The 10,495-nt window shown below is 38.3% G+C and overlaps 1 protein-coding gene across 1 annotated transcript; it reads left to right on the top strand.

Annotated features, from left to right (window-relative positions):
• Positions 1-9,286: 9,286 nt before the first annotated feature.
• Positions 9,287-9,832, top strand: LOC122941985 (olfactory receptor 11L1-like). The gene has a single exon (XM_044299481.1). It carries the CDS (start codon positions 9,287-9,289, stop codon positions 9,830-9,832), a length of 546 nt encoding a protein of 181 aa, XP_044155416.1.
• Positions 9,833-10,495: the final 663 nt, after the last annotated feature.

The following is a 10,495-nucleotide window of genomic DNA, read 5'->3' as shown; positions in this document are numbered from 1 at the left end:
AGGGAGATGCTAAGGGGATATACATTTGTACTTAGTATTAGCAAATCATTGTTTTTGGAGTATTTGATTGAGTTGTTAAAATGCACAAACTGTTCCTCCTGTCAACTCTTCACTGCACAGACTTTCTACATGGGGCTATTTGGTCTTTCTTTGCAAGACACCATAACTGTATATTTTTCAATGTGCTTCTACCTTGGCCATGTCTCTGAGCACTGAACACCTTGTACTTCTGGGCAGCCCAGGGAGGTTGCAGTTCTGGAATATGACAGCACGTTTGCTTCATGTTTGAGTCTTCTAAAATCTTTGCCAGTTAATTTGCGTCTTTTTTTCTCAACACTTTTCTTGCGGACCTGTTGACTATTTGCAACAAAATGTTTGATGATTCTGTGATCACGCCCCAATATCTTACCAATTTCAAGAGTGTTACATCCCTCTGAAAAACTTTGGCATTTTGCCTAAGGAAAACAAGTTGCCTAATAATTATCCACAAATTCATATAGTGTCTTGATCTTCATGGCCCACACCCTTCCTCATCACACAAATGCACATCACCTGATATGCTTCAATCCAACAAACATTCATGTTTATACATCTTGGAGTTTGAAAATATGCATAAAAATGATATGGTCAAAAGACTCAATTTTCTAATAATTGTGCACACAGTATGTATGTAGAACTTGCCTTCCTTAAATTCATTTAAGGTGGGTTGGCACCAAAAAAGGTAGCATTTACCAAAGATTCCTGGTGGATGGGCACAAATCATTTTGATCAAAATATATTTGATAAGAACTTCTCATTTATTTATATAGTGAGTATAGCAATATATCATATATTGTGTGTTTGCAGAGTGCGGTTTGTCTTTCGCTTTTGAAGTATGCATTTAGAGGTGTGGCATCTTTTCCACAGTTTGATTTTAATTAGTGTAGCATAAAGCTAAAGCCTGCTCTCCCTGTATTTCATTGGAGGCCATTTGGCACCAGGAGAGGTAAAATACAGAGTGGTCTCAGAGTGGAACTTGCCTTCAATAAATTCATTGGAGGCTGATTGGCACCAAAAGATGCAGCATTTAGTGTAGCTTCTTGTCCAAAAGAGGTTGCCTGTCCGTGGTGGATGGGCACAAAAAATTCTGATTAATATATTTGCTAAGAACCTCTAATTTATTCATATACACTGTATTTGTGCAAAGTGTTGTTGCATTGTGTTTGATTTTATATATATATATATATATATATATATATAGAGAGATATATATATATATATATATATATATATATACATATATACACACTCACCTAAAGAATTATTAGGAACACCTGTTCTATTTCTCATTAATGCGATTATCTAGTCAACCAATCACATGGCAGTTGCTTCAATGCATGTAGGGTTGTGGTCCTGGTCAAGACAATCTCCTGAACTCCAAACTGAATGTCAGAGGGGGAAAGAAAGGTGGGCTACAACAGCAGAAGACCCCACCGGGTACCACTCATCTCCACTACAAATAGGAAAAAGAGGCTACAATTTGCACGAGCTCACCAAAATTGGACTGTTGAAGACTGGAAAAATGTTGCCTCGTCTGATGAGTCTCAATTTCTGTAGAGACATTCAAATGGTAGAGTCCGAATTTGGCGTAAACAGAATGAGAACATGTATCCATCATGCCTTGTTACCACTATGCAGGCTGGTGGTGGAATGGTGTGGAGGATGTTTTCTGGGCACACTTTAGGCCCTTAGTGCCAATTGGCCATCGTTTAAATGCCACAGGCTACCTGAGCATTGTTTCTGACCATGTCCATCCCTTCATGACCACCATGTACCCATCCTCTGGTGGCTACTTCCAGCAGGATAATGCACCATGTCACAAAGCTCGAATCATTTCAAATTGGTTTCTTGAACATGACAATGAGTTCACTGTACTAAAATGGCCCCCACAGTCACCAGATCTCAACCCAATAGAGCATCTTTGGGATGTGGTGGAAAGGGAGCTTCGTGCCCTGGATGTGCATCCCTCAAATCTCCATCAACTGCAAGATGCTATCCTATCAATATGGGCCAACATTTCTGAAGAATGCTATCAGCACCTTGTTAAATCAATGAAACGTAGAATTAAGGTAGTTCTGAAGGCAAAGGGGGGTCCAACACCATATTAGTATGGTGTTCCTAATAATTCTTTAGGTGAGTATATATATATATATATATATATATATATATATATATACATACTGTACACACAGATGGTCTATTAGTTAATGGTAGTATATTTAAATGTAATATATATAGAGCAATATTGTGTATAATATATAAAAAATAAATATGTATTTATCAAGATCATTATTGGATTATATTTATCTTTTGTAAATATAGCAAAATATGATTTATTTTGCCATGCCTTCCTTGTCTCGAGGGTAGTGGGGTTTGGGGAGAGGGAGGAGAAAAGGGGAATTTGTTTTACATGTATACTATATTTGATTGTATAAACTCCTAATCTGAGTGAATCGGATAGGATATTGTTGTTTGATGTTTTTTTTTATATATATGAAAATATTAAAATAAATATAATAAATAAACAAAAACAAACAAAAAATTGAGTATGATACCAGTCTCTATCCTCATTATGTTTTAATGTTTGTATGGATTAGAGATATTTGTGTCTACAGGGAGTGCAGAATTATTAGGCAAATGAGTATTTTGACCACATCATCCTCTTTATGCATGTTGTCTTACTCCAAGCTGTATAGGCTCGAAAGCCTACTACCAATTAAGCATATTAGGTGATGTGCATCTCTGTAATGAGAAGGGGTGTGGTCTAATGACATCAACACCCTATATCAGGTGTGCATAATTATTAGGCAACTTCCTTTCCTTTGGCAAAATGGGTCAAAAGAAGGACTTGACAGACTCAGAAAAGTCAAAAATAGTGAGATATCTTGCAGAGGGATGCAGCACTCTTAAAATTGCAAAGCTTCTGAATCGTGATCATCGAACAATCAAGCGTTTCATTCAAAATAGTCAACAGGGTCGCAAGAAGTGTGTGGAAAAACCAAGGCGCAAAATAACTGCCCATGAACTGAGAAAAGTCAAGTGTGCAGCTGCCAAGATGCCACTTGCCACCAGTTTGGCCATATTTCAGAGCTGCAACATCACTGGAGTGCCCAAAAGCACAAGGTGTGCAATACTCAGAGACATGGCCAAGGTAAGAAAGGCTGAAAGACGACCACCACTGAACAAGACACACAAGCTGAAACGTCAAGACTGGGCCAAGAAATATCTCAAGACTGATTTTTCAAAGGTTTTATGGACTGATGAAATGAGAGTGAGTCTTGATGGGCCAGATGGATGGGCCCGTGGCTGGATTGGTAAAGGGCAGAGAGCTCCAGTCCGACTCAGACGCCAGCAAGGTGGAGGTGGAGTACTGGTTTGGGCTGGTATCATCAAAGATGAGCTTGTGGGGCCTTTTCGGGTTGAGGATGGAGTCAAGCTCAACTCCCAGTCCTACTGCCAGTTTCTGGAAGACACCTTCTTCAAGCAGTGGTACAGGAAGAAGTCTGCATCCTTCAAGAAAAACATGATTTTCATGCAGGACAATGCTCCATCACACACGTCCAAGTACTCCACAGCGTGGCTGGCAAGAAAGGGTATAAAAGAAGAAAATCTAATGACATGGCCTCCTTGTTCACCTGATCTGAACCCCATTGAGAACCTGTGGTCCATCATCAAATGTGAGATTTACAAGGAGGGAAAACAGTACACCTCTCTGAACAGTGTCTGGGAGGCTGTGGTTGCTGCTGCACGCAATGTTGATGGTGAACAGATCAAAACACTGACAGAATCAATGGATGGCAGGCTTTTGAGTGTCCTTGCAAAGAAAGGTGGCTATATTGGTCACTGATTTGTTTTTGTTTTGTTTTTGAATGTCAGAAATGTATATTTGTGAATGTTGAGATGTTATATTGGTTTCACTGGTAAAAATAAATAATTGAAATGGGTATATATTTGTTTTTTGTTAAGTTGCCTAATAATTATGCACAGTAATAGTCACCTGCACACACAGATATCCCCCTAAAATAGCTAAAACTAAAAACAAACTAAAAACGACTTCCAAAAATATTCAGCTTTGATATTAATGAGTTTTTTGGGTTCATTGAGAACATGGTTGTTGTTCAATAATAAAATTAATCCTCAAAAATACAACTTGCCTAATAATTCTGCACTCCCTGTAATAATTAACCTAATGAAATATTATTTTATATTATCATACTGTATCTTGTTTTTCACTGACATTGCAGGGAGATGCTAAGGGGATATACATTTGTACTTAGTATTAGCAAATCATTGTTTTTGGAGTATTTGATTGAGTTGTTAAAATGCACAAACTGTTCCTCCTGTCAACTCTTCACTGCACAGACTTTCTACATGGGGCTATTTGGTCTTTCTTTGCAAGACACCATAACTGTATATTTTTCAATGTGCTTCTACCTTGGCCATGTCTCTGAGCACTGAACACCTTGTACTTCTGGGCAGCCCAGGGAGGTTGCAGTTCTGGAATATGACAGCACGTTTGCTTCATGTTTGAGTCTTCTAAAATCTTTGCCAGTTAATTTGCGTCTTTTTTTCTCAACACTTTTCTTGCGGACCTGTTGACTATTTGCAACAAAATGTTTGATGATTCTGTGATCACGCCCCAATATCTTACCAATTTCAAGAGTGTTACATCCCTCTGAAAAACTTTGGCATTTTGCCTAAGGAAAACAAGTTGCCTAATAATTATCCACAAATTCATATAGTGTCTTGATCTTCATGGCCCACACCCTTCCTCATCACACAAATGCACATCACCTGATATGCTTCAATCCAACAAACATTCATGTTTATACATCTTGGAGTTTGAAAATATGCATAAAAATGATATGGTCAAAAGACTCAATTTTCTAATAATTGTGCACACAGTATGTATGTAGAACTTGCCTTCCTTAAATTCATTTAAGGTGGGTTGGCACCAAAAAAGGTAGCATTTACCAAAGATTCCTGGTGGATGGGCACAAATCATTTTGATCAAAATATATTTGATAAGAACTTCTCATTTATTTATATAGTGAGTATAGCAATATATCATATATTGTGTGTTTGCAGAGTGCGGTTTGTCTTTCGCTTTTGAAGTATGCATTTAGAGGTGTGGCATCTTTTCCACAGTTTGATTTTAATTAGTGTAGCATAAAGCTAAAGCCTGCTCTCCCTGTATTTCATTGGAGGCCATTTGGCACCAGGAGAGGTAAAATACAGAGTGGTCTCAGAGTGGAACTTGCCTTCAATAAATTCATTGGAGGCTGATTGGCACCAAAAGATGCAGCATTTAGTGTAGCTTCTTGTCCAAAAGAGGTTGCCTGTCCGTGGTGGATGGGCACAAAAAATTCTGATTAATATATTTGCTAAGAACCTCTAATTTATTCATATACACTGTATTTGTGCAAAGTGTTGTTGCATTGTGTTTGATTTTATATATATATATATATATATATATATATATAGAGATATATATATATATATATATATATATATATATATATACATATATACACACTCACCTAAAGAATTATTAGGAACACCTGTTCTATTTCTCATTAATGCGATTATCTAGTCAACCAATCACATGGCAGTTGCTTCAATGCATGTAGGGTTGTGGTCCTGGTCAAGACAATCTCCTGAACTCCAAACTGAATGTCAGAGGGGGAAAGAAAGGTGGGCTACAACAGCAGAAGACCCCACCGGGTACCACTCATCTCCACTACAAATAGGAAAAAGAGGCTACAATTTGCACGAGCTCACCAAAATTGGACTGTTGAAGACTGGAAAAATGTTGCCTCGTCTGATGAGTCTCAATTTCTGTAGAGACATTCAAATGGTAGAGTCTGAATTTGGCGTAAACAGAATGAGAACATGTATCCATCATGCCTTGTTACCACTATGCAGGCTGGTGGTGGAATGGTGTGGAGGATGTTTTCTGGGCACACTTTAGGCCCTTAGTGCCAATTGGCCATCGTTTAAATGCCACAGGCTACCTGAGCATTGTTTCTGACCATGTCCATCCCTTCATGACCACCATGTACCCATCCTCTGGTGGCTACTTCCAGCAGGATAATGCACCATGTCACAAAGCTCGAATCATTTCAAATTGGTTTCTTGAACATGACAATGAGTTCACTGTACTAAAATGGCCCCCACAGTCACCAGATCTCAACCCAATAGAGCATCTTTGGGATGTGGTGGAAAGGGAGCTTCGTGCCCTGGATGTGCATCCCTCAAATCTCCATCAACTGCAAGATGCTATCCTATCAATATGGGCCAACATTTCTGAAGAATGCTATCAGCACCTTGTTAAATCAATGAAACGTAGAATTAAGGTAGTTCTGAAGGCAAAGGGGGGTCCAACACCATATTAGTATGGTGTTCCTAATAATTCTTTAGGTGAGTATATATATATATATATATATATATATATATATATACTGTACACACAGATGGTCTATTAGTTAATGGTAGTATATTTAAATGTAATATATATAGAGCAATATTGTGTATAATATATAAAAAATAAATATGTATTTATCAAGATCATTATTGGATTATATTTATCTTTTGTAAATATAGCAAAATATGATTTATTTTGCCATGCCTTCCTTGTCTCGAGGGTAGTGGGGTTTGGGGAGAGGGAGGAGAAAAGGGGAATTTGTTTTACATGTATACTATATTTGATTGTATAAACTCCTAATCTGAGTGAATCGGATAGGATATTGTTGTTTGATGTTTTTTTTTATATATATGAAAATATTAAAATAAATATAATAAATAAACAAAAACAAACAAAAAATTGAGTATGATACCAGTCTCTATCCTCATTATGTTTTAATGTTTGTATGGATTAGAGATATTTGTGTCTACAGGGAGTGCAGAATTATTAGGCAAATGAGTATTTTGACCACATCATCCTCTTTATGCATGTTGTCTTACTCCAAGCTGTATAGGCTCGAAAGCCTACTACCAATTAAGCATATTAGGTGATGTGCATCTCTGTAATGAGAAGGGGTGTGGTCTAATGACATCAACACCCTATATCAGGTGTGCATAATTATTAGGCAACTTCCTTTCCTTTGGCAAAATGGGTCAAAAGAAGGACTTGACAGACTCAGAAAAGTCAAAAATAGTGAGATATCTTGCAGAGGGATGCAGCACTCTTAAAATTGCAAAGCTTCTGAATCGTGATCATCGAACAATCAAGCGTTTCATTCAAAATAGTCAACAGGGTCGCAAGAAGTGTGTGGAAAAACCAAGGCGCAAAATAACTGCCCATGAACTGAGAAAAGTCAAGTGTGCAGCTGCCAAGATGCCACTTGCCACCAGTTTGGCCATATTTCAGAGCTGCAACATCACTGGAGTGCCCAAAAGCACAAGGTGTGCAATACTCAGAGACATGGCCAAGGTAAGAAAGGCTGAAAGACGACCACCACTGAACAAGACACACAAGCTGAAACGTCAAGACTGGGCCAAGAAATATCTCAAGACTGATTTTTCAAAGGTTTTATGGACTGATGAAATGAGAGTGAGTCTTGATGGGCCAGATGGATGGGCCCGTGGCTGGATTGGTAAAGGGCAGAGAGCTCCAGTCCGACTCAGACGCCAGCAAGGTGGAGGTGGAGTACTGGTTTGGGCTGGTATCATCAAAGATGAGCTTGTGGGGCCTTTTCGGGTTGAGGATGGAGTCAAGCTCAACTCCCAGTCCTACTGCCAGTTTCTGGAAGACACCTTCTTCAAGCAGTGGTACAGGAAGAAGTCTGCATCCTTCAAGAAAAACATGATTTTCATGCAGGACAATGCTCCATCACACACGTCCAAGTACTCCACAGCGTGGCTGGCAAGAAAGGGTATAAAAGAAGAAAATCTAATGACATGGCCTCCTTGTTCACCTGATCTGAACCCCATTGAGAACCTGTGGTCCATCATCAAATGTGAGATTTACAAGGAGGGAAAACAGTACACCTCTCTGAACAGTGTCTGGGAGGCTGTGGTTGCTGCTGCACGCAATGTTGATGGTGAACAGATCAAAACACTGACAGAATCAATGGATGGCAGGCTTTTGAGTGTCCTTGCAAAGAAAGGTGGCTATATTGGTCACTGATTTGTTTTTGTTTTGTTTTTGAATGTCAGAAATGTATATTTGTGAATGTTGAGATGTTATATTGGTTTCACTGGTAAAAATAAATAATTGAAATGGGTATATATTTGTTTTTTGTTAAGTTGCCTAATAATTATGCACAGTAATAGTCACCTGCACACACAGATATCCCCCTAAAATAGCTAAAACTAAAAACAAACTAAAAACGACTTCCAAAAATATTCAGCTTTGATATTAATGAGTTTTTTGGGTTCATTGAGAACATGGTTGTTGTTCAATAATAAAATTAATCCTCAAAAATACAACTTGCCTAATAATTCTGCACTCCCTGTAATAATTAACCTAATGAAATATTATTTTATATTATCATACTGTATCTTGTTTTTCACTGACATTGCAGGGAGATGCTAAGGGGATATACATTTGTACTTAGTATTAGCAAATCATTGTTATTGGAGTATTTGATTGAGTTGTTAAAATGCACAAACTGTTCCTCCTGTCAACTCTTCACTGCACAGACTTTCTACATGGGGCTATTTGGTCTTTCTTTGCAAGACACCATAACTGTATATTTTTCAATGTGCTTCTAGAGGATATTTTTTCCAAGAGAAGATTAGTCAAACCTATAATTTCTTGTACTAGTTTACTCATCATGTTTGAAAATCAGCCAACACATTTTTGGGAAAAATTCTAAAGTATACTTTTTATAACCTTATGTAGACATAGGGTTTCTATGAATCTTCTCTTGCATTCTACAACATTTCTGGTCATGTAAGGTTGATCATGAAGAACCAAACAGAGGATTTTTTTCTAGTTGGATTTGGAAGACTTAACAGTCTTAGACATTTGGTCTTCACAGTCTTATTTATGGTTTATATGGCTACATTGCTTGGAAATTTCCTGATCATTATTTTAGTGTCCAGAAGCCATCAACTCCATACTCCTATGTACTACTTTCTCCTTCATCTTTCTTTTTGTGATATTGTATTTACCACAAATATTGCTCCTACCATGCTCCATAACATACTGTATGATGTTGGAAAAATGTCCATGAAACACTGTATATCACAGTTCTATTTGTACGGAGCATCCACAGTTGCAGAATGTTACATCCTTACACTGATGTCCTACGACCGATATCTGGCCATCTGTAACCCACTTCACTATACTTCCATCATTAACCTTGATGTTTGCCTTAGGCTTGTAGGTGGCTCTTGGTTGTCAGGATTGTTAATTACACTTTGTACTTCTATTATGCTGTTTCACAGAGATTTCTGTGGACCTAAAGTTATTGACCACTTCATATGTGAGCTTACACCTCTTCTAAAACTGTCGTGTTCAGATACATTTTCTCTTGAAGTTATTGTCTTTGTATTGTCTATCCCTATAATTGTAATTCCATTTATGTTCATTGTCCTCAAAATTTCCTCCACCTTAGGGAAGCAGAAGACATTTTCCACCTGTAGTTCACACCTGACATCGGTAGGTACATACTATGGAACATTAACCATAATTTATGTTGTTCCTAGAAGAGGACACTTACTCAGAGTAAACAAAGCACTATATCTTTTGTATACAGTCATAACTCCATTGTTCAATCCACTCATCTACAGTCTGAGAAACCAGGATATAAGGAAAGCCATTGAGAAGGTATTCTATAAGAGATGATACTCCACCTCAGCCCTGGTCTTTTAAAGAGGTTTTCTGGGTGTCTAATGTTGATGACCTATCCTCAGGATAGGTCATCAGTATCAGATTTGTGGGGGTTTGATGCCAGGCACCTCCACCGATCAGCTGTTTGAGGATGCCACGCCGTCCTCACAGCTTACCAAGAACAGCTTCTGCCACTGGTATCGCAGCTCAGTCCCATTTACTTGAATGGTACTGAGCTGTGCCTGGGCAATGCGACTGATGAACGTGACATCACTGGCCAAGGAAGAAGCCACAGCGTTCACCGAAAGGGTGGTATCCTTAAACAGCTGATCAGTTGGGATGCGGGAAGTTGGACCCAGATAGGATAGGCCATCAATATCAAAATCTCCTTTAAATGGAGATCTTTATTGTACTTCGTGTCTTAGAAAACCAAATCATCTAATTTTCAGCTCATATCGGCAATGCATCACCTGGAAAATTACTAGACAGCTACTTAATATTTAGATAAATCTTTGCTTTCAACCTTCTGCTGGTTTCTCATAGATACAGGCAGCGGTTTAAGTTCTCTTAGGGTGGGGGGTAACATCACATTTTATGCCTCCGTCTGATGTATACATCCCCAAAAAAATGATACAAAAACACAGCACACGACATTCTTGTATCCTGCACAGTCCGGTA

This window comes from Bufo gargarizans, chromosome 6 (genome assembly GCF_014858855.1).
Source record: "Bufo gargarizans isolate SCDJY-AF-19 chromosome 6, ASM1485885v1, whole genome shotgun sequence".
In the NCBI taxonomy this organism is placed as follows: Eukaryota; Metazoa; Chordata; class Amphibia; order Anura; family Bufonidae; genus Bufo; species Bufo gargarizans.
The sequence above is the reverse complement of the archived record's forward strand: the minus strand, read 5'-3'. Positions and strand labels throughout refer to the sequence as shown.